At 43.2% G+C, this 26,307-nt stretch overlaps 1 protein-coding gene across 2 annotated transcripts in view; it reads left to right on the forward strand.

Annotated features, from left to right (window-relative positions):
* Positions 1-26,037, forward strand: part of LOC141085170 (acidic phospholipase A2-like) — a 36,941-nt gene extending 10,904 nt beyond the window's left edge. The window contains exon 4 of one of the 2 annotated variants that reach the window (XM_073570370.1): positions 25,834-26,037. In XM_073570370.1, coding sequence (XP_073426471.1) covers positions 25,834-26,006 — 173 coding nt within the window. In that variant the 3' untranslated portion in view covers positions 26,007-26,037. Of the gene's footprint in view, positions 1-2,822; positions 4,364-25,833 lie in introns of those variants that run through there. The other variant, XM_073570371.1, reaches the window with a different exon arrangement.
* Positions 26,038-26,307: the final 270 nt, after the last annotated feature.

The following is a 26,307-nucleotide window of genomic DNA, read 5'->3' on the forward strand; positions in this document are numbered from 1 at the left end:
AGAAAGAACAGAGAAAAAGAAAGGGGATAGAAAAAAAGAACAGAGAGAGAAAGAAAGAGGAGAAAGAAGGAACAGAGAGAGAACAGATAGAAAGAACAGAGAAAGAGAAAGGAAGAACAAAGAGAGAGAAAGAACAAGGGAAAGAAAAGAGCGAAAGAAAGAACAGAGAGAGAAAGAAAAGAAAAAAGAACAGAGAGAAAGAAAGAACAGAGAGAAAGAATGGAAAGAAAAAACAGAGAGAGAGAAAGAGGGGACAGAAAAAAAGAACAGAGGGAGAGCGAAAGAAAGAGGGGAAAGAAAGAATAGAGAAAGAGAAAGAAAGAACAGAGCAAAAGAAAGAAAGAGGGGAAAGAAAGAACAGAGAGACAGAGAAAGAAAAAGAAAGAAAGAGAAAAAAAGGAAAGAAAGAGAACAGAGAGAGAAAGAAAGAGGGGAAAGAAAGAACAGGGAGATAGCGAGAAAGAAAGAAGTAAAGAAGAAAGAACAGAGAGAAAGAATGAAAGGAAAGAAAAAAGAAAGAAAGGGGATAGAAAGAACAGAGAAAGAAAAAAGAAAGATTAGAGAGAAAGAAAGAACAGAGAGAGAGAGAAAGAAAGAACAGAGAGGGAAAGACAGAATAGAGAATGAGAAAGAAACAGAGAGAAAGAAAGAACAGAGAAAGAAAGAAACAGAGAGAGAAAGAAAAAAAGAAAGATTCTATAAAGATACTCTAGCAGCCCGGCTCCCATTGTAATGCCCACCTGAGCCTCCCGGTGCAGGACATATCATGATCCGCTCACATGGCCGGCATCCCTGATTCCAAGGCAATCCTGCTATCCGCGCTGTCGGAGGAGGACACGGTGATGGATATGAAGCATTCCTGGTTCCGTCACAATTTCCTCATGAAATGACTTCATTTCCGGTCAGCTTCCAGCACATCACTTCTGGTGAACCGTCATGTGCAAGTTTTAAAGTGCTCCTCGGGGCACTGCCGTGTACTCCAGTGTCCATGGGAAAAACCAGCTTTGTATGCCTCGTACACACTTGGCTCCGCTCCGTACATCCCGTACACATATGGCTCCACTCCATACACACACGGATCCGCTCCGCATACCCCATACACACACGACTCCGCTCCGTACACCTCATACATGCGCGGCTCCATACACCTCGTACATGCACGGCTCCGCTCCATATGCCCCGTACACACGTGGCTCCGTTCGGTACACCTCGTATACATGCGGCTCAGCTCCGTACGCCCCGTACACACGTGACTCCGCTCTGTACATCTCATGCACACGCGGCTCCGCTCTGTACACCTCATACACACACGGCTCCGCTCCGTACACCTCATACACACGTGGCTCCGTACACACGCAGCTCCGCTCTGTACACCTCATACACATGGCTCCGTACAACTCGTACACACACGGCTCCGCTCTGTACACCTCGTACACACGGCTCAGCTCCGTACACCTCGTACACATGCGGCTCCGCTCCATACACCTTGTACACACGTGGCTCTGCTCCGTACACCTCATACACACGGCTCCGCTCCATTCACCTCAAACTCACACAGCTCTGCTACATCCACACTGTAAACCACTTCTCTCCCCACACAGAAACTTACCCCCAGCACCATGACAACCAGCACAGCAGGCTCCTGATCAGGTGACCCCTGACTCCTCTCCTTCTGTGACCTCATCACAGGTCCTGTGCACACAGCCACAGAACAAACCCAGCCACATCATTGCAGGTCTCTGGGAGGGGAGGATGGGGTCGGTTCATGGGGGAGTGTGGCAGCTCAGTGCAATGCGGGACAAATAGCGTCCTGGGCGGGACGCGGGTGGGGGGGTGTCAAAAACGGGACTGTCCTGCGAGAATCGGGACGGTTGGGAGCTATGGAGACATACATTTAAAAAGAAGTAAAACCGTACAATGGTCCCAGTTAGTGATGATCGAGCACTAAAATGCTCGGGTGCTCATTGTTCAGGTTGAGCAAACTGGAATACTCGGGTACTCGGACAGAACAACGAGCCCAATGTAAGTCTATGGGAGACCCGAGCATTTTTGCCGCGATCCCCCCCGGGACCCTTTAAAGGTCTAAAAACGTCTGAATATAATGGAAACACTGCTCAAATAACATGGGGACATCATGGGGATCGCCCCGGAAGCATTCCTGACTCCTAGTTCACAGTTTTAAACAATTTTTTCCGAGATTCATGCCATTTTTCCCGGTGCAACAAAAAACACACCAAAACCAAACCAAAATGGATTTTGCAGGGAAATATGTACATCCTTTGCAGGTAATGACTTGCCTGTAAGGCAAAATAATTAACCCCAGACCGAAATGTTCCTCCCCCACTTGGGCTTAGTTCAGATGTGGCATTTTTTAAGTGTTTTTCAACCACTACAAATGCATTCACTGGGAAATGTCATTGTAACATTTAACAACCCTAGCTGGCCCTGTGGTGTGACACATAAACAGACCCATCTTGTTTCATTTATGAAGGAGGGACTCAAAGTCACGGAGCCTATTTTTACTGGTGCATCAGGCGGCATTAATATTCTTAAATGGCCATTATTAAACAGTGGGTCTCCTAAACTGTTGTAGCCTATGCTGTGAGTGGATGGGCTGCCAAGAATTACGACGCACCCCAATACCCCTTTCATAAGATGTCCAGGAGGGCTTCCAGAAAAAAATGTTGCATTGAATGCAAGGCCTGCCCTGCTACCAATTCATATGCACCCCAAAATGCCTTTGAACCCACATACTGGATGGGCTCAGGAAAATCAAGTTCACAATATGCATTTTGTACTTCCGTACTCTTTTGTTTCCACAGTGACAGCAATGTCTGCCCTGCTGCAAAGTCATATGCAACCCCATTACACCTTTGAAACCACATACAGGATGGACCCAGGAAAATCCACTTCACAATATTTATTTTGTACACCCAGAAGTCGCCAATGATACACATAAAAGGTCAAAGTTCATCTACCCAAGTGATGATTAATGGGGCTTCAGTGCAAAACTTCCAACATAGCAAAGTCAATGGCCTTTCCACGGCTAAAAAATTACTTACTCCTCCATGCAAAGTGCGTTTTATCCACAGAAACACTTGAAGATCATTCTATTTTTGGTTTGAATGTAATTGTATCAGATAAAGAAAATAACGTGGCTTCCCTGAAATCGTTTTCTTATGGCAAAGAAAAGCATTCAGTGAACTGTGAAACTGTAGATCGTAGATTGCAAGATAGTGGACGTTAAACAAGACGTGTTTCCTAAAGATTTTTTTCAAATGTCATCAAAGAGATGCTTCCTCTACCAAATCCAGTTCTCAATGTTAAAAAAAAAAAAAATCACGGAGTAGTGACTGCAAGGACAAAAAAGGAAAGAATCTGCATCTCTTACACCAAAACTTGCTAACACTTCAGAGTTGTGGTTGCTAAAAATCTCAACAATTAGTCCAAAAGCGAGTGAAACAGATAACTTAAGATCATTGCAAGACTATACAGTTAAATAATGTGTCCAAAAATGATGTCTGGTTTCAGTAAAGCTTTTAAGAATAACCAACAATGCAGTCTGAATGACGTGATTGGAGACAGGAGACTGTTAGTTTAAAAATAAAAAAACAAATAGTGCACCATGAAACCTTAAGCTGTCAAACCCTTTCTTGGTTTTCAAATGGTAATGGAATCCTGACAATATGTTGATAGCAGAGTGCACTACATTGAAAAAAGATCAACTTTTGGTATTTTGTAATGGTGTCATGGTTCCCTCTTTGCAGAATTATTAACTGGACAATTTTGCTATTTGATTTGCTAAGCTTTTATCAGTAAGGTTCAGATACAGCTTTAACCCTTTTCCTACCTTAGACGTACTATTCCGTCCATATGCCCTGGGACCTAAGTCCAAAGGACGGAATAGTACGTCTAATGCAATCAGCTGCGTTCACGGGGGAGCGCAGCTGATCACGGCCGGGTGTCAGCTGATTATCACAGCTGACACCCGCCACAATGTGTCAGGAGTGGTCACGGACTGCCCCCGATACGTTAACCCCTGGCACACCGCAATCAAAGACGATCGTGGTGTACCGGGGGTTAAAGGGAAGCATCGTCAGGGAGGGGGCTCCCTCCGTGCTTCCCTGAGACCCCCGCAGCAGCGCAATGTGCAGTGCTGCTGCAGGGGCCTCTTCCCTGCAGGTCCCCGGATCCAATATGGCGACGGGACCTTCAGGGGCCTGCAGGGAGCTGGTTTCCTCAGTGCCTGCAAAGCACAGGCGCGAGGAAGACTGCAGCAGTGCCTGTCACAGATCGCTGATCTGTCACAGCGATAGTGAATGTCCCCCCTGGGACATTACAATAAAGTAAAAAAAAAAAAGAAAGTGTAAAAATAACTTTAAAAAAAAAATCGCTAAATAAATTGAAAAAAAAAAATATTCTCTAATAAATTCGTTTTTTGAAAATAAAAAAAACAATAAAAGTACACATATTTGGTATTGCCGCGTCCGTAACATTCCACCCTATAAAACTATCCCATTAGTTAACCCCTTTAGCGAACCCCTTAAAAAATAAAAAACGAAGCAAAAAATAATGATTTATTATCATACCGCCAAACAAAAAGTGTAATAACGCGCGATCAAAAAGACGCATATAAATATCCATGGTACTACTGAAAGCGTCATCTTGTCCTGCAAAAAATGAGCCACAGCATCATCAGCGAAAACATAAAAAAGTTATAGCTCACAGAATAAAGCGATGCAAAAATAATTATTTTTTATATAAAATTGTTTTCATTGAATAAAAGCGCCAAAACATAAAAAAAGACATAAATGAGGTATCGCTGTAACCGTACTGACCCAAAGAATAAAACCGCTTTATCAATTTTACTGCACGCGGAACGGTGTAAACGCACCCCCCAAAAGAATTACATGAAACGCTCGTTTTTGTTCATTCTGCTTCCCAAAAATCGGAATAAAAAGCGATCAAAAAATGTCACGTGCCCGAAAATAGTACCAATAAAAACGTCAACTCATCCCGCAAAAAATAAGACCTCACATGACTCGGTGGGTCAAAATCCGGAAAAATTATAGCTCTCAAAATGTGGTGATGCATAAACTATTTTTACAATAAGAGGCGTCTTTTAGCGTGTGACAGCTGACAAATATAAAAACCGCCATAAATAGTAAATCAAACCCCCCGTTATCACCCACTTAGTTAGGGAAAAATAATAAAATTAAAAAAAATGTATTTATTTCCATTTTCCCATTAGGGCTAGGGTTAGGACTAGGGCTAGGGTTAGGGCTAGGGTTAGGGGTGTGTTGGGTTTAGGGTTGGAGTTAGAATTGGGGGGTTTCCACTGTTTTGGTACATCAGGGGCTTTCCAAACGCGGCATGGCATCCGATCTCAATTCCAGCCAAAAAAGTTAAATGGCGCTGCTTCACTTCCGAGCTCTGCCATGTGCCCAAGTAGTCGTTTACACCCACATATGGGGTATCAGCGTACTCAGGACAAATTGCACAATAACTTTTGGGTTCCTGTTACTCTTGGAAAAATAAAAATTGGGGGTGAAAAGATCATTTTTGTGGAAAAAATATGATTTTTTTAATTGTACGGCTGTACGTTATAAACTTCTGTGAAGCCCTTGGGGGCTCAAAGTGCTCACCACATATCTAGATAAGTTCCTTGGGGGTCTAGTTTCCAAAATGGGGTCACTTGTGGGGGGTTTCCACTGTTTAGGCACATCAGGAGCTCTCCAAACGTGACATGGCATCCGATCTGAATTCCGCCAATTTTGAAGTGAAAAAGTCAAACGGCGCTCCTTCCCTTCCGAGCTCTGCCATGCGCCCAAACTGTGGCTCCCCCCCACATATCAGGTATCGGCATACTCAGGACAAATTGCACAATAACTTTTCCAGTCTAATTTCTCCTGTTACCCTTGGTAAAATAAAAAAATTGAACCTGAAGTAATTTTTTTGTGAAAAAAAGTTAAATGTTCATTTTCTTTTTAAACATTCAAAAAATTCCTGTGAAGCACCTGAAGGGTTAATAAACTTCTTGAATGTGGTTTTGAGCACCTTGAGGGGTGCAGTTTTTAGAATGGTGTCACTTTTGGGTATTTTCTATCATATAGACCCCTCAAAGTGACTTCAAATGTGATGTGGTCCTTAAAAATAAAATGGTGTTGTAAAAATGAGAAATCGCTGGTCAACTTTTAACCCTTATAACTTCCTAACAAAAAAAATTTTGGTTCCCAAATTGTGCTGATGTAAAGTAAACATGTGGGAAATGTTATTTATTAAGTTTTTTGAGTGCCATATCTCTGTGATTTAAGAGCATAAAAATTCAAAGTTGGAAAATTGCGAAATTTTCAAAATTTTCACCAAATTTCCGTTTTTTTCACAAATAAACGCAAGTTATGGGAATGAAATTTTACCACTGACATGAAGTACAATATGTCACAAGAAAACTGTTTCAGAATCACCGGGATCCATGGAAAACGTTCCAGAGTTATTACCTCATAAAGGGACAGTGGTCAGAATTGTAAAAATTGGCCCGGGAATTAACATGCAAACCATCCTTGGGGGTAAAGGGGTTGAAGAAGGCAAATACTTGCAATATAACACTATTTTATTTCCAAGTACCAAATTCAAGGAACAGTATGATTGAATAGTATGAGTGCATAGTCATACACTTTTGTATATTTTAACATACAAAGGTTAAGTACATATAGGGATTCAATACATATAATGATTAATATATATATATATATATATATATATATATATATATATATATGTGTGTGTGTATGAAGATGAACTACATACAGTATAGTTACATCATCACCAAGAGGCTTTTAAACATCACCCGTCTGGAATATCAGAGAAGCAACACCAAGACAGAGAACCCCGAGGAGATTCACTACACTGCCTGAGCATCCCTAATTATGCAGGTATGAACACACTGTACATGTACAGGTACCCCAGTTTTGGCTTCAGTCTTAGTCATGTTTCGCTGGCCTATATAGTGATTTTGTTAGGGACAGCGGAACGCACTAAATATAAATAATAGGAAGTGCGTTCGCCACCCGGGGTCCACCGTGCAGTACGTGTAACAACTGCTGCTGAGTAATGGCAGACTCGCTATATGGTGGTATACTGCGCTCGGGTTAAATGTCACCTGAGGTGCACAGAGCGGACTCTGTTAAACTCACAGAGGCGCTTTAGTACAAATAAAGCATAAACGCCGAGCCTGTTAGCTTCACAGGTGTCAGCTGGCGTGCACACACGGTATATGGTCACAGGACACGGCCCAAGGCAGAGGTCGGTGTCCGTCTTGACCTACCGTGCGTGCAGCATCGCTACCGCAGACGCCAGTAGGTGCTGCTAACTGCAGCGCGGCGGTAACTACTGCCGCTGTACGACAGTGCCGTGAGGCATCACACTATCGGACGCTAGAGTAGCGGTTCGGTATGCACTGTGGCGTATGGAGAAGCTGGAGAACAAAAGGAGTTTCTTAATAAAATATAGTCTTTATTGTACATGCAAACAAATAAATAAAAAACATCATAATAATGCACATATACAGACAATGTATAGAAAGGACACCAGAACCGGGAAACAAATGGCAGTGGACATGTATACCAGCAAGCGTGCTGTAACATTCCCCATATGCTAATGCCCCCACAGAATGTAAGGTCAAAAATAATGTCCTATAAATTTCCCATGGTACTAATATGAGGTCTGGCTATCCATCGCCTCTGTAAACCCATACCATAAAGCATGTAGGACCAGCATGAAATGCTGAGCGGACACAGACCGGGGGAAGCAGGGGAGTGAGCAAAGAGTAAATACTCACATGTTGCGATACCACCGCCGCGTCCCGGGACACCCCGACGCGCGTTTTGCTAATACCTGTTAGCTGTCTCAAGGGGAAGTGTGTTTGTGCACTTAAAGGGTGTGTGCTGAGTTACTATGAGTCTGGTTTTTGTTATACTAACTGTGGCGTATGGCTTGCCACTGACTGGCGCTGACTATAACTCTAATTCCCTATCCACATGCGTAATATCAGAGGGAAGGGGTTTCATAATGAGTCAGTCACCAGAATCATACATCCATCACCATTCACACATAGCAAGCATAGTCTATACTAGTGCATGGGCGAGCGGCCATTCGGGCCTTTTATAGCCATGTGCTTCCGGGACCTTCCAGACCTCTGAGATGGGCCAATCACATCAGGACAAGCACCTGAGCACGTGACCCCCAATCTCCACTGGGAGATCGTCTCGTGGACATGCCAGTAGTGCAGCGAGAGGACTTAGCCTCTGGAGTGGTTTCCTGCAAAAAAGGTTGCGCTACCATTGCTGGTCCAGAGGTGGCAGCAACATCCAGACCCAGAGAGCTGGTCTGAGCAGGGCGCCTGGATCGCCGAGATTGCTGTGCAGGTCCCTGAGCAGTCAGAGAGGAATGGGAGACAGCTGGATGTATGGCTCTGGATTCCTGCTGTGCAGCTGCAGGAATCCGACGCCTAACAGATTTACACTATCTAGTAACTCTAGTTTCACCCAGCCCTTGAAGTGGCCAGCTTTCAAGGTCAGATGAAACAGAGATATCATGGAGTCATCAGACGAGGGTCCATAAACCCTTAGAATATAAAAGCCACAAGGATTTAGATAAAACCACCACAGACACAGGTTAATTAAACCTTAAGGTTTTACAATGACAAACAACAAACATATAGAAGCTTAGAACTGTTTGTGAAGTGAGCAAAAACAGTTCACAAGATTGTGTCACTGTGAGCATTGTCTGTCACATCTGTAAGTGTTTGAGCCGAAATGCAGCCATGTAATTGTCTGAATGCATTGTGTATATTTCAATATGGATTCAAAATAGCCAGATCTATATTCGCACTACACTCTTAACAGCAATCATATCTTTATTCTGCCTTTGTAGAAAAAAATTAGGCTTAACCCATTGAGTACTCTGAATAATCATGACAATCTTCTTGACCAGTATCTATAGTTAAGTGATGTTAAAACTAGCTTCTACTATGTCCTCCTGAAATAAAAGAGAGAACTGCAAGAATGTGAATATGTTCTAAAACATAACTGTGACGTTCAGCTGTGTTGTAAATATTAGAGCCACAATAGATGATCTGACCTCCTTTTAGAAAATAAGTTACAGATACAAAGAGCATTTATTATTATTCCTGTTCATGATCTAGGAAAGAAGGAACATGCAGTCTCCCTCATACAAGTTATCTCATCCAAAATTGATTACATTACGTACTCTGCATCTACAAGCATTCAGCTGTCACATTTTGCTATTCAACATTTCCCATTTGATGCTGCCAAAGTAATGTATTTCAATAAGAGCAAACATATTGTGTCAAAAGATATATTTCTATTGAGCTACTGAGCCACATTACCACCATTGCTTTAGCTAAGTTATATGCAGTATATTGTGCCGAATGTGATCAAGCAGTCAACAAAAAACGGACCTTTCCAAGTGAGCTCTTTAGAGCACCGAAATGTTCGGAACTCTTTTCAAACCAGAATATGGTTTACATATGGGGGGGTACCTTTGTTAAAAATATACTCTTGTCATCACAGACACAGTTGCCCCAAATTGTATTGCCTATAACAGCACAGACAGAACACGTTCACCCTGGTCATCTATTGGCTGTTAAGGAGGAGACAGTGATGAAGACCTCAGTAAAAGTAGGCCAAATGTTAAGGACCGGTCCGCCTAGACAAGAAATAGCCAAACATCCAGTGCATGGGCTGACAAACCTTTCCCTATGGTGGGGAACTTTTTAAAAAAATTATTATTGTAATCATACACACCCTTGCCCAACATTGTACTTCCGTAAAAGCACAGAACACGTTTACCCTGGTCATGTAGTCGCAGATAACAGGTAGACATTGAAAAGGTATTATTACAATATTAGCTCAGGGTAAAGGACCGGGTCTCTTACACTTATAATGCCCATACATGCAGCGCGTGGGCTGTCAACCAGTTGCCAATGGGGGTATACATTTTTAACTACTACACTCAGGGCATAATTGATACCTTTGTCAAAAATTGGACTGCCAGGCAGGAAAAAGAAACAAAGAATCTGCATCTGTTCCAACATTTGACAACACTTCAGAACTATTGCCGAAAGAAAACAACAAATTTTGCCTGAATAATAGTGATACAGATTCCGTAAAATCGTCCAAAATCACCAAACTAATGTGCAAGAAAATTGTGGATGCTTTCATTAAAGCTCTGGAGAAAAATCAACAATGCTGTCTGAATAACGTGATTGTGGACAGGAGACAGTTAAAAAATCTCAAAATATTTTTAAAGTGTAACCTGAAACCTCAAGCTCTCAAATGCTTATGTAAAGCCGACAATATGTTGAGAGCAGAAATCAATATATTGTTGGACAACATTTTATTTTTTTTTATGGTCTGATTGTACACTGTATGAGGCATTATTTTAAGGAGAAGATGACGATCCACAGCAATCGTATGTTTATTCAGCCTTTCAATACAAACACAAGCTTTACCCATTGAGTACTCGGGAGAAACATTACAATCAACTTTCCCAGTATCTACAGGCAATTAATGTCAAAAACAGCGTCTACTATGTATTCATCAAATACAAGAGAGAAGTACACTAATGTGAAGATGTTCGAAAACATAAGTGTGACCCCATGATAAATTTTCCATAAGGCTATGTGCACAGGTAGCGGAACTCTCGTGGAAATTACAGCGAGAATTCCGAATTCCATTCCTCAGGAAAATTGCATTTAAATTCCCGCGGAAAAACTAGCGTTTTCCAAGCGATCTGTAGCATCGCTTGGAGAACTAATTGACAGGTTGGTCACACTCGTCAAACATAGTGTTTGACGAGTGTGACCAACTTTTTACTACTGATGCTGCCTAGTAGTAAAAGATAGGATGTACAAAATAATTTAAAAAATAAAAAATATTGTTATTCTTACCTTCCGGCGTCCCGCGCAGCTTTCCCGCCTCTCTCCACGCTCCCGTTCTCAGTAATCCTTTGCACGAATGACCGCGAGACATCGCGCTCCAAGATCACGACGTCATCGCGGTCATTCTCGCAAAGGATTACTGGGACCGGCAGCATGGAGAGAGGCGGGAAGGCTGCGCGGGACGCCGGAAGGTAAGAATAACAATATTTTTTATTTAAAATTCTATTTTTTACAGGGATATGGTACCCACAGACCGGAGGACAGTCTCCTCTCCTCCGGACCGTGGGTACCATCCACAAATGTTCTGCTTACTTTTCACATGGTGGGCACAGCCACATGCAGAAAGTAAGCAGAACAATGCATTCCTATGTGGGCGGAATCGCCGCGATTCCGCAAATTAATGAGCATGCTGCGTTTTTTACCGCAAAGCGATTCCGCCGTGGAAAAAAACGCAGCATTAGCACAGCATTGCTGAATCCCATAGGAATGCATGGGATGCTTATTTTTTGCGGCAAAATCGTGCGTTTAAAACCGCCGCGGAAACGCAAAAAAAAATGCGACGTGTGAACACAGCCTAACTGTTCCTTTCAGCTGTGGAGTAAATATTGGAGACTAGAGTTGAGCTAATAGAACCGCACATGTTCGAATTTCGAACATTTTTATCGAACATTAGCGGTTTTGTGCGGTTCGATTGATTTCGAACTGGTTGTGCGGTCTGATACTGTTCGAAATCGTGTTCGAAATAGTGTTCGAAATGGCTGTTGCGTCGCACTTTCAGTTTCGCCGCCACGCCCGACATTGTGTCACCGCGAATAGAACCAATCATGAAGCGAGGGAAGGGTGCCACGGCCATGTTCGTTCCTGGCATTACACTGATTGACTCAGAGCGGCGTGTCATCGGTCGCGTCAGCCCTCGCGTCCTCGCGTCTGCATTCGCTCTTGCGAATGCGGTCCAATTAGTGAGCGTGTTCACACGCGAACGCACTCGCAGATAAAAGTGTATTCGAACAATGTTCTATTTGAATTCGAAATGAAATCGAACATTTTCGAATCGAACCGCACTTTTTGCGGTTCGATTCGAAATTAGATTCGAATAGAACATTTTTTTGTTCGCTCATCTCTATTGGAGACACCATAGATGATCACAGAGGCTTTCAAGAAAGTAATTTTGAGATAATAAGATCTTTTTTTTAGTTCTTCCAGTTTATAATCCAGTAAAGAAGGAACATGCAGTCTCATTCATAGAACTTATCTTTTCAAAAATTGATTAAATTAAGTCCTCTGCATCTACAAGCATTCAGCCATTACTGTTTTCTATTGAACTTGTCTCTTACCATTTGATGCAAAGTCATGGCTCTCAAGGAGAGAAACAAATATAGTGGACAAAGAAATTTTTGTAAGGAACTAGTGACCCAAAGTAACAGCATTGCTTTAGCAAATTTAGATGAAGTGTATTGTGTCCAATGTGAGCAACCAGGCAACACAAAAAGGATATTTTTCAAGTGAGCTCTTTAAGGTACACAAATGTTCTGAAGTCTTTGACAACAAGGATGTGGTTTCACCAATGGGGGGGTACCTTTTTTCAAAATATACTATTGCTATCACGGCCCCCCGTGCCCAAAAGTCACCAGCCTATAACAGGACAAAACACGTTCACCCAGGTTATGTAGTCGGAGATAAGGAAGAGATATTGCTGGAAACCAAGTTAAAAAGTTGGCCAAATGTAGGGATGTGGGTCTCTAAGCCTTGCAATTGAGTGCATGACCTGACAAACAATTCCCCAAAGGGGGTTACCTTTTTTTAAAAATAGACTATGGGCTTCATGGACACCCTTGGCCTGCAGCAGCACAGAACACGTTAACCCTGGTCATGTAACCGTGGACAATGAGGAGACATAATGACAAATCATAGTGAAATTACGTTACTAAATTCCAAATGTGAAGCCACATATGAAAGAAAATAACAAAACGGAAGGGCGAAAACAGGTTCATAGATATCAAGCCACAAAGTGTTCGATGAGATAGGTTTGTCCCTAGCAACAGCTCAGAGACAGTGATATAAATAAAAATATTATATAATACCATTGCCAAAAATTGAGTTACTTTTGCATCACGTAATCCATTCGCCATGGTGTTCGACTGGTTGTGGATGATGAAGATGAGGAGGCTAACAGCAAACAGACCAACTCAGGAAGTGGATAGATACCATTGTGTGGTTGTGAAGAAGGGCCTGAGAATACACCTCCCCAAAAAACACAATGCATTTAAGGTTATATTTCTGTGTTTTCATTTGGAGGTGTACAGAAGTCTGGGCCAATCCATCCCTTGTTCATTTTGATAAGGGTCAGCCTGTCAGCATTGTCAGTTGACAGGCGGATGCGCTTTTCTGTTATAATTCCCCCAGCGGCACTAAAAACCCGCACTGACAGGACGCTAGCAGCAGGGCAGACCAGGACCTCCAAGGCATAGAGAGCCAGTTCATGCCACGTGTCCAGCTTGGATACCCAATAACTAAAAGGCACAGGGGAATCCTGGAGGACGTTTGTACGATCTGCAAGGTACTCCCTCACCATCTTCCCAAACATTGAACTTCTTGTGACAGCACTCCTTGCCTCTGTGGTGGCACTATGGGAGGGTCGGAGAATATTTTCCCACGACTTAGCCATTGTTCCCCTGCCTGACCTGGATTGAACTTCTGTATCTCTCGCTTGGACTCCTTGACTATACAGCAAACTCTGACATCTGCTGCCAGCATTCTCACATGGGAATTTTTTTAATAATTCAGATACAAGGGCCCTATGGTAATGCACCATTTTAGACCCCTGTCTGACTCTGGAAAAAGAGATTGAAAATTTTCCTTGTAGCATGGGTCTTAAAGTGTCACCAACCAGTAATGAGTGTCCCTGAAAATTTTTATAATGCGAGGGTCACGGGAAACGCAGCACAACATAAAGTCAGCCATGCGTGCCAAACTACTAACAGACATGCCTTCCAGGTCCTCACCGACAGGACGACTGACCATGGTGTCCTCCTCATCATCATCCTCATACTCCTCCTCCCAGTCCTCAGGCCATCCACGGTGAACAAACAGTATGACAGCTTTGCTTGTAGCACCGTTTACAGCGCATGAAAGTAGCTCCTGTTCTTCCTCCTCCTCTTTATAGTCTACCAATCCACGTTGCGACGACATGTAGCTGGGCTGAGTGTAATCATCCGGTATGTTTCCTGGCTCAATGTCCTCATAGTATTCCTGCAATGCATCATGCATCCTCTTTTTGCTCTTTTATTGTGAGCAGAGAGGTTTTCAGAATGCCGAGAAGCGGGATGGTCACGCTAATTATGGCATCATCGCCGCTCACCATCTTGGTGCGGTCATCTAAGTTCTGGAGGATGGTACTTATGTCTGATATCCATGTTCACTCCTGAGGTCTTATATGTGGCGTCTGACCTGAATATCGATGTCCTTGTTGAAGCTGGTACTCAACAACTGCCCTCTTCTGCTCATAAATCCTTTGCAACATGTGCAGTGTTCCAATGCGTGGGAACATCACACACCAGTCAGTGAGGCAGAAGCTGCAAACGCTGCTGAAGCCCAGCAAGGGCTGATGAAGCTGTCGCTGTTTTTTGAAAATGGGCAGACATATGGCGTACTTTCAACAGCAGATCAGGCAGCTCCGGGTAGCTTTTGAGAAAACGTTGAACCACAGTTAAGCACAAGGTACATATGTGAGCTGACCTTGCCTCAGAGCTGCCACCAGGTTCTGGCCATTGTCTCACACGACCATGCCTGGCTGTAGGTTCAGCGGTGTCAGCCAAATATCTGACTGCTCCTTCAACATTGTCCACAACTCTTCTGCATTGTGTGGTTTGTCACCTATGCAGATTAGCTTCATCACAGCCTGTTGCCGCTTGGCTGAGGCAGTGCTTCCAGCTTGTGTTCATTTCAGAGATGGAGGCTGAAGTAGAGGAGGAGGAGGTGGAGGAGCTGTAGACTGTGGGGGCAATCCTGACTGACGTAGGGCCAGCAATCCTCAGCGTGGGAAGGATGTGTTCCATCCCAAGGTCCGACAGGGTGCCGGCTTCCACTATATTAACCCAGTGTGCCGTCAGTGAGATGTACCATCCCTGCTCACCGACACTTGACCACGTATCCATGGTTAGATGGACTTTACCAGTAACAGCATTGTTGAGGGCACAGGTAATGTTGTGGGACACATGCTGGTGTAATGCCGGTATGGCACAATGTGAGAAATAGTGGCGACTGGGGACTGAGTACCTTGGGACGGCCGCTGCCACCAAGTTGCGGAAAGCTTCCATCTCAACGAGTCTAAAAGGCAAAATTTTTAGTGCAAGCAGATGAGAAATGTGTGAATTAAGTACTGTGGCCTGTGGTGCATTGGCTGGGTATTTCTGCTTGCATTCCAATGACTGGGGCATAGACAACTGAAGGCTGTGCTGGGACAAGGACGTGGACAGGCTTGATAATGGTGCTGGTTGACTGTGGGCAACAGGTGCAGGGCTCTAGGCATCTTCACAGGCACGTGGAACTGGGGATTGGCATGTATGAAAAACAGTGGATGAAGTGTTGTCACCTGCATACAGTGTTCCTGGAGACTATGGTTCTGCCCGCAAAGTCGGGTGCTTTAATGCCATGTGCCTAATCATGCTCGTGGTGGTCAGGCTAGTAGTTTTGCTACCCCTGCTGATGCGGGCATGGCAAGTGCTGCAAATGGCCTGTTTGGGGTTATCGGCAGAGTCCTTAAAAAATAACCAGTCTCTGGAAGATCTAACACTTTGAATGGCAACTTCCGGCCTGTTGGTGTGACGGGGAATGGAAGCACGACTTCTGTGTGCGGCCACCACGGCCACCACACTGCTTCTTCCTGCCTGTTGGGGTGATATGCCTCCTTCCCCATGTGTGCTGCTTTGCTCGCTCTGCATGTCCTCCTGCCAGGTTGGGTCAGTCACTATGTCATCCACCAACTCGTCTTCCACAGCCGCACCCTGATCATCCTCCTGACTTTCCGGCAATTGTGTCTCATCACCATCCACCTCAGTTGACCATGGCTGATCAAAGATTTGTGAGTCGCTACATGGAATATCATCTTGCCCCGCTTAAAGTTGAGCAGGCGAGAGGCACGAATCTACAAAATGGATGACTGAACAGCTCTTCTGAGTGTCCGAGTGTGGCATCAGTTGTTTCAGGGCACTCGGCATGGTAGGAGGAAGGAGGAGCAGGGTGAGTAAAATCCGGTCCACACTCACGGCTGCTCAGACTTGACCGTGTGGAAGACCTGGTGGTGGTGGTGGCTAAGTGACTTGAAGCATTATCCAACCAACAAACGTTTCACACTGCTCTGGCTTCAGTAGTATTGTGGTGCGGTCCCCTAGAAACTGGGACAGGAATTTCAATCACGAAGATGTGGGTCTTTGCTGTGTCCCACTGTAAGCTTTGCCACGGCCTCATCCTCTGCATGCACCATCAGCATCATGTCTAATTCCCTATCCCTTGCCCATTTTAAATGGAGTAATGAAAGAGGTAAAAAGCTGCCTACAAATGGATGTCTTTTGAGAACAATTAGATGTCGTAAGTACTGTAGGCCTGCAAAGTGAAGATTTTCCACCAAATATACACCAGGCCTCTGCCTGAGATAACAGACTATTACTTACTGTATTACTTTTTATTTTTTTGGGTTACAAAAGACTGCTGGATATCAAAAAAAGTGACAATCAGGCGAAAAATCAAACAGCTGTAAACTGGCAAGAGTTTCAGCACGCACAGATATGAGTTGGCATGGAAGTACCACTCCAATGTGTGTGTGGCCTTTTTTATTTTGTGCCCTAAATTCTCATGTATTTAAAGCAAAGTGACAGGCAGCCTACTAAAATCAATCAGCCGTAAACTGGCAAGAGTTTGAGCACGCACAGATATGATCTGGCACGGAGGTACCACTACAATGTTTGTGGGGCCTTTTTTATTTTGTGGCCTAAATTCTCTTGTATTTAAAACAAAGTGACAGGTAGCCCCCAAAAATCAATCAGCCGTAAACTGGCAAGAGTTTCAGCATGCACAGATATGAGCTGGCACGGAAGTACCACAACAAAAAATGTGCGGCCAGTATTCAAATTGCACCTGGGGCTAGCTATATACAGCTAATATATCCCAGAGATAGCAGCTGCAGCAGCACCAGAACACAGGCAGGGAATGGACGCTCTTGATATATGCAGTGCTCTGCTGTATATACACACATACAATGCCTGCAGGCCTTCCACTGATGTGTATAGAGCGACATACAATACCCTGCCTGCCTAACACTGGAACCTATATAACGCTGAATTAGTCCTTAAAAGGACTGTTGGTATAGTTGGATGTCAGAATTTAGTATAGTAGACCCCACACTAACTAATAAATCAAAAATTCTGACCCTATATCGGCTGCCGCTCTCTCTACACTCTCTGCTTCCAGATGTAACTGCGCCGAGCAGGGCGGCGTCCGCTCTTATACCCCTGATGATGCTGTGCGGTCAGCCAATCACTGCACGACCACAACAAAGATGGCTGCAGCATTTCCTGGGCTGGCAGACAATCCCTGCACTGTGAATGGGTCTCTATAGTCTGCCAAAATTGCGGGGTGGAGACCCGAATTCCCGGCGAGTAATCCGGGAAATGCTTGCTGCTCGCCGAGGCTTCTGAGTATAGCGATACTTGGGCGACTAACGAGCAGTGGCACTGGCGAGCACGTTCGCTCATCATTAGTCCCAGTCCTAACACTGTACACAAATATTTGTGCGATGTGCAAAATCAACTCCTATGATGTTTTACAGAGACACATGATAGCATAAAGCACATGTGTGGTTTTGCAGTTGATATAACATTATAAATGGTGTTGTGTCGAAGACCGTGATTTTACAAAAGTATCCTGTGTAGGATGCATTTACTGGCAAATATTGCAGTCTCCACAAGGAAAGGAGCCCCTCAGTTCAAATTGGCCGCATGTCTTGAGTAATGGCTACTAGTGAAGATGTCCTGAAAATTGGGGGCCCTTCTTGAAATAAGCAAATGTCGATCACCCACAATGGTGGTGGTTTGAAGATCAGTTGTAAGAATCTTCCAATGTTTTTGTAAGACCTGTCTCACTTGTGTCCATTGTGGGTTGTGATTGGTGATAAACCGAAGCTGGAGATCCTCCGCCCTGGAGTTGTTGGTCAGCAACAAATCCTGTGTTACTTGTCACATTGGTAGGCTGATTAAATGTATTTTATAGGGTATCCCCTCCTCCTGAATCTCTCTGTGAGCTCTTGTGCTTGGCTATGTCCGTGACCTTTGTGCAGTTTCTTCTTGTTCTCAAAAATTGTTCTATGGGGACCTCTTTTTTCTTGTGCAGCGGATGAAAACTATGGTACTCCAAGAGACTGTTCGTCGCGGTGGGTTTACAATACTGGTTAGTCACCAAATGACAATCCTGTACTGAAAAAGTGAGGTCCAAAAAGATTGCTGAAATGGGAGATATGGAATTGGTAAGAACTACATTGAGAGAGTTCTGATTCACAGATTCCGAAAACATTGAACATTCTTGATGTGCACCTAGCCAAGCAAAAAAGATGTCGTCGATATAACGTAGTCAGTGTCAAATCTTGTCCTTAAACTACCATGAGCGGTAAACCACCATAGACTCCAGCTATCCCAAGAATAGGTTCACAAAGGCTGCATGCATCAGGCCCGCATGGCCACTCCTGAGGCCTGCAGATAGAATGACCTATCGGATAAGAAATAATTGTGTCTCGGGACAAAATCAGGAAGATCGATAACAAAGGAATCATGCATTCTGTTGTAATTCAGTTGTTGATCAACAAAGTAAGTGACTGCTCTCATACCATCAGAATAGTTGATGTTGGAGTATAAAGACTCAACGTCACACATGACCAAAAGTGCCTAAGCAGGAAAAGTGATGTTACAAGTCTTAGCAAAATATGATTTATCTTTCATGAATGAGCGAAGCTGCATGACCTGCAGTTGCAAAAGAAGTCCTCATATGTACTGGCCTTTTCACATAAGCTGCCAATCCTGGACATCATGGGGTGGCCCAGAGGTTTGGAGATGTTGTTATGCACTTTGGGTAGCATATAGAATGCAAATATTACCAGATGTTCTACCCATTTAAACTTCCTCTCTCTGACATTTACGATGCCCATGTCACATGCCCGATCTAATAAGCCCCTGAATTTGATAGAGAAAGACCCAGTGAGGTCTGAGGGGAGTCTACGGTAGAACATAGGGTCATCAAGCTGTCTGTAGGCCTCCTCCAGGTACATTTTCCCCCTTGTCAGCTTCCTTTATAAGAAAAGTGTTATTTTTAAGGCTCAGAACGGCTTGCTTTTCTGAGGTACTTAAGTTCCGATGATGATTTGAGTATGATGGTAACTGAAGTATATCGTTCTTCACCATCTCAAAGAAAATTCAGATCTCCAGAACCAAGGACAAGGACTGCATCAGACACTCATTTTCTTTCAGTAGCTCAACTAGATCGCAGAAAACTTGTCTGTCTGTCTCATCCAGTGTTTTAATCATATCTGGTTTTCTGTAAAGAACCATGTTGCGCTTCATGATATATCGCTGCCATCCGCTTCTCTAATTACTCAGTAACAACAGTCTGCTTCTCATGCAAAGCACATTTACCAGGTTAGGGAAGAGATGTCAGCCCTTATGGCGCGTCATGTCCTTGCTTCTGGTTCCGCATAGCGGCCTCACGATCACCACTGGTATGTGATTACATCTAACTATACTTGTTTTTAAGCTTTGACTGGCTACAGGGACTATAGTTCTCCTGACAAAGCCATGTTTGACATGGCGAAATATGTGGGGCCATGTCCCTGGTCCTGTTATGCTCTCTTGCTCCACCTAACAGACTGGACATTAAGCATCTCCCACTCACACACCACCTCCTCACCTCTCCCCTATCTGTCAGAGTCCTGCAAGGTTCAGTCCTATGACCCCTGATCTTCTCCATTTACACCTTTGGCCTGGGTCAGCTCATAGAATCTCACGGCTTGCAGTATCACCTCCATGCTGATAACACACAGTACTACATCTCTGGACCTGATATCACCTCCTTACTAACCAGGATCCAACAATGTCTGTCTGCTATTTCATCTTTCCTCTCTGCTAGCTTTCTATAACTTAATATGTACAAAACAGAATTCATTATCTTTCCTCCATCTCTCTCGACCCCCCTAACAGACCACCTATCCATCATATTCAATGTCTGCTCACTCTCCCTAGTAACACCAGCTCGCTGCTTCGGGGTAACTCGAGACACTGATCTCGCCTTCAAACCACATATCCAAACCCTTTCCACATCCTGCTGACTTTAACTCAAAAATATTTCCCGGATCTGTACATTCCTGCACGAAGAATCTTCAAAAACTCTAGTGCAAGCCATCATCATCTTCCGCCTTGACTACTGCAACCTCCTGCTCTATGGCCTCCCTTCTAACACTCTTGCGCCCCTCCAGTCTATTCTAAATTCTGCTGCCCGACTAATCCACTTGTCCCCCCGCTATTCCCCAGCCTCTCCCCTCTGTCAATCTCTTCACTGGCTCCCCATTACATAGAGACTCCAGTTCAAAACCCTCACTATGACATACAAAGCCATCCACAACCTGTCTCCTCCATAAATCTGTGACCTCGTATCTCGGTACTTACCTGCACACAACCTCCGATCCTCTACTCCCCTCTTCCCACAATCACAAACAAGATTTCTCCCGCACATCACCCCTACTCTGGAACTCTCTACCCCAACATAGAGCGTTAACACTTGGACCATTGTATGGTTTTATTTGTTTTTATATATGTCTCCTTTTGCCAATAAACATTGTGAATATTTTGTATATTTATGAGTGTGCTCGTCATTACGCAGTTCTTTTCTTTTCTCTTTCCTTTCTATCACGCATCTTTGATTAATTACTAGATGTAGCACCTATATCTGCACTGGGTATATTGATTGGAGTGCGCCCTACTACTTATGCAAAATTTCAGTTTTACGCCACATTCAGGGGGTAGACTGACTAATTGTTTGAAATTCTATTAGAAAGATATAGAAGTACCGAATTCAGAATTGGCAGCCGTTAAACTTTATATACTGAGAGAAAAGTCTCTTTATCACGGCTGTGTTCTTTTGTAAACCTTCTTTCATTCTTCTCCCATAAATTAGAAATTCACATTCAGCACCATTCACTATTAAATCGGATTACAGTTCTGCCAAGGAGATAACAGCAGTGGCAGTGCTCAGTAGTGTTGAGCATTCCGATACCGCAAGTATCGGGTATCGGCCGATACTTGCTGTATCGGAATTCCGATACCGACTTCCGATATTTTTTCAATATCGGAATTCGGCATCGGAATCGGAAGTTCAGTTGATTGACAGCCTGACGTCATCATGATGCGCGGTGTGTGCGCATCATGATACGCCGTCATTTCGGGCCTTCCGGGGGTCTCTGCTGGCCTGCCGGGGGGCTGTGCCGGCCTGCCGGGGGGCTGTGTGGACTGCCCGGGGTCTGTACCGGCCTGCCGGGGGGCTGTGCCGGCCTGCCGGTGGTCTGTGCACCCTGTGGGGGTCTGTACCGGCCTGCCGGGGGGCTGTGCCGGCCTGCCGGTGGTCTGTGCACCCTGTGGGGGTCTGTACCGGCCTGCCGGGGGGCTGTGCCGGCCTGCCGGGGGGCTGTGCTGATGTCCGGGGGTCTGTGCAAGCATCGTCCGATGGGACTACAAGTCCCATCTGGCGATGCCTGCTACCATGACAGTGATTGACACATTAGCCAATGATGGGACAGTAGTAGTCCCATCATCCGGCTAATGTGTTAAATGTTAAAAAAAAAAAAATACTACATACATACTACATGCATGCTACATACATACTACATGTTACATACATACTACATATATACTACATACATACTACATACATGCTACATACATGCTACATACATGCTGCATGCTACATACATACTACATACATACTACATACATACTACATGCATGCTACATGCATGCTACATACATACTACATGCATGCTACATACATACTACATGCATGCTACATACATACTACATGCATGCTACATACATACTACATGCTACATACATACCACATACATACTACATACATACTACATACTACATATATACTACATGCATGCTACATACATACTACATGCTACATACATACTACATATATACTACATACATACTACATACATACTACATACATACTACATGCATACTACATACATACTACATGCATGCTACATACATACTACATGCATGCTACATACATACTACATGCTACATACATACCACATACATACTACATACATACTACATACTACATATATACTACATGCATGCTACATACATACTACATGCTACATACATACTACATGCTACATACATACTACATATATACTACATACATACTACATGCATGCTACATACATACTACATGCATGCTACATACATACTACATGCTACATACATACCACATACATACTACATACATACTACATACTACATATATACTACATGCATGCTACATACATACTACATGCTACATACATACTACATATATACTACATACATACTACATACATACTACATACATACTACATGCATGCTACATACATACTACATGCATGCTACATACATACTACATGCATGCTACATACATACTACATGCTACATACATACCACATACATACTACATACATACTACATACTACATATACTACATGCATGCTACATACATACTACATGCTACATACATACTACATGCTACATACATACTACATATATACTACATACATACTACATACATACTACATGCTACATACATACTACATATATACTACATGCATGCTACATACATACTACATGCTACATACATACCACATACATACTACATACATGCTACATGCTACATATATACTACATATATACTACATGCATGCTACATACATACTACATGCTACATACATACTACATATATACTACATACATACTACATACATACTACATGCATGCTACATACATACTACATACATACTACATGCTACATACATACCACATACATACTACATGCTACATACATTCATACATATATACTACATGCATGCTACATACATACTACATATATACTACATGCATGCTACATACATACTGCATGCTACATGCATGCTACTTACATACTACATGCTACATACATACCACATATATACTACATACATACAATACATTCATACAATACATACATAGACATACAGTACATATAACATAGAGTAACACACTTACCAATACTTGTCACATTGTTCCCCGAAGCCATTGTCTTTTCCGGAATAAATATTAACATAACAAACCACAAAAATACTCACCCACGATCCGAAGCAGTCCACGAGTGTGTCCCACGACGATCTTGGGTAGAGAACTGCAGCATCAGATGATGCTGCCGTTCTCTACGGGCTGCAGGAATCCAATGACGGAAGGTAGGTATCCTTCCGCACTGTATTCCTCCGCCACTTAAAAAAAAAAAAAGTCCCTAGTCTCACTTTATGCCATTGCTGTGTGGGAATTTCCCACACAGCAATGGCATAAGGTGAGACTAGGGACTTTTTTTTTTTTTTTAAGTGGCGGAGGAATACAGTGCGGAAGGATACCTACCTTCCGTCATTGGATTCCTGCAGCCCGTAGAGAACGGCAGCATCAGCTGATGCTGCAGTTCTCTACCCAAGATCGTCGTGGGACACACTCGTGGACTGCTTCGGATCGTGGGTGAGTATTTTTGTGGTTTGTTATGTTAATATTTATTCCGGAAAAGACAATGGCTTCGGGGAACAATGTGACAAGTATTGGTAAGTATGTTACTCTATGTTATATGTACTGTATGTCTATGTATGTATTGTATGAATGTATTGTATGTATGTAGTATATATGTGGTATGTATGTAGCATGTAGTATGTATGTAGTATGTATGTAGCATGCATGTAGCATGCAGTATGTATGTAGCATGCATGTAGTATATATGTAGTATGTATGTAGCATGCATGTAGTATATATGTATGAATGTATGTAGCATGTAGTATGTATGTGGTATGTATGTAGCATGTAGTATGTATGTGGTATGTATGTAGCATGCATGTAGTATGTATGTAGTATGTATGTAGTATATATGTAGTATGTATGTAGCATGTAGTATGTATGTAGCATGCATGTAGTATATATGTAGTATATATGTAGCATGTAGCATGTATGTAGTATGTATGTGGTATGTATGTAGCATGTAGTATGTATGTAGCATGCATGTAGTATATATGTAGTATGTATGTAGCATGTAGTATGTATGTAGTATGTATGTAGTATATATGTAGTATGTATGTAGCATGTAGTATGTATGTAGCATGCATGTAGTATATATAGTATATATGTAGCATGTAGCATGTATGTAGTATGTATGTGGTATGTATGTAGCATGTAGTATGTATGTAGCATGCATGTAGTATATACGTAGTATGTATGTAGCATGTAGTATGTATGTAGCATGCATGTAGTATATATGTAGTATGTATGTAGCATGTAGTATGTATGTAGCATGCATGTAGTATATATGTAGTATGTATGTAGCATGTAGTATGTATGTAGCATGCATGTAGTATATATGTAGTATGTAGCATGTAGTATGTATGTAGCATGCATGTAGCATGTACTATGTATGTAGCATGCATGTAGTATATATGTGTTATGTATGTAGCATGTAGCATGCATGTAGCATGCATGTAGTATGTATGTAGTATATATGTGGTATGTATGTAGCATGCATGTAGTATATATGTAGTATGTATGTAGTATATATGTAGTATGTATGTTGCATGTAGTATTTATGTAGTATGAATGTAGCATGTATGTAGCATGTATGTAGTATGTAGTATGAATGTAGCATGTATGTAGTATGCATGTTGTATGTATGTAGCATGTAATTTTTTTTTTTTTTTTTTTTACATTCAACACATTAGCCGGATGATAGGACTATTACTGTCCCATCTTTGGCTAATGTGTCAATCACTGTCATGGTAGCAGGCATCGCCCGATGGGACTTGTAGTCCCATCGGACGATGCCTGGACAGACCCCCGAAGCCTGCACAGACCACCGGCAGGCCGGCACAGCCCCCCGGCAGGCCGGCACAGCCCCCCCGGAGCCTGCACAGACCACCGGCAGGCCGGCACAGCCCCCCGGAGCCTGCACAGCCCCCCGGCAGGCCGGCACAGCCCCCCAGCAGGCCGGCACAGCCCACCGGAGCCTGCACAGACCACCGGCAGGCCGGCACAGACCACCGGCAGGCCGGCACAGACCACCGGAGCCTGCACAGACCCCCTGGCAGGCCGGCACAGCCCCCTGAAAGGCCCGTACAGACCCCAGAGAGGCTGTACAAGGGCAGGAAAGGGTTTTTCTTATTCCGATACCGGAAGTCCCATAGACTTGAATGGGACTTCCGGTATCGGAATCGGCGATACCGATACTTTTTTTAAAGATCGGCCGATACCATCCGATACGATACTTTGAAGTATCGGACGGTATCGCTCAACTCTAGTGCTCAGTATATTGATAGAGCATGTAGAAATTCAGAGAAACACAGAAGATGCGGCAATCACAAAATCATATGAGCTACATGGTAAAAACTGAGTGACGGCTATTTTGCATTCACTCACGCTTCATCTAAGGCTGTATCGTCTTCTATTTTTCTATGGACTTCTTTTATTATCACAGATCCTTCATCTTATATCTCAGGCACAGATCATTCATAATGATAAATGTTTCTGTTATACCCACAGGTGAGATTCCGGATATAAACCATTGTGCCAGACAAACCTGTGAGTGCGACCGGAAAACTGCGATGTGTTTAATGAACCCTGAGAATTCAGAAGCAAACTCAGTTGATAAAAAGTGTTATAGGAAATTTAAAACCTGCTTTGTGCCACCAGAGTTTAAGAAGTTGCTGTTCTGAACAAAATAAATAACAATCTATGAGAACTTTACATTGTATTCAGTCAATTAATTGTTATTAGAAACCGAGGACACAACAAAGAAGACCGAGAGAGCACCGAAATGGGATGATATTCAGCACCTCAATTCTGCTGGTGCAGTCACTGTACATACATTACATTACTGATCCTGAGTTACATCCTGTATTATACTCCAGAGCTGCATTCACTATTCTGCTGGTGCAGTCACTGTGTACATACATTACATTACTAATCCTGTATAGAGTTGAGCGATACCGTCCGATACTTCAAAGTATCGGATCG

The sequence above is a fragment of the Dendrobates tinctorius genome, unplaced genomic scaffold, assembly GCF_039654945.1.
Source record: "Dendrobates tinctorius isolate UK_male_01 unplaced genomic scaffold, ASM3965494v1 ptg000028l, whole genome shotgun sequence".
In the NCBI taxonomy this organism is placed as follows: Eukaryota; Metazoa; Chordata; class Amphibia; order Anura; family Dendrobatidae; genus Dendrobates; species Dendrobates tinctorius.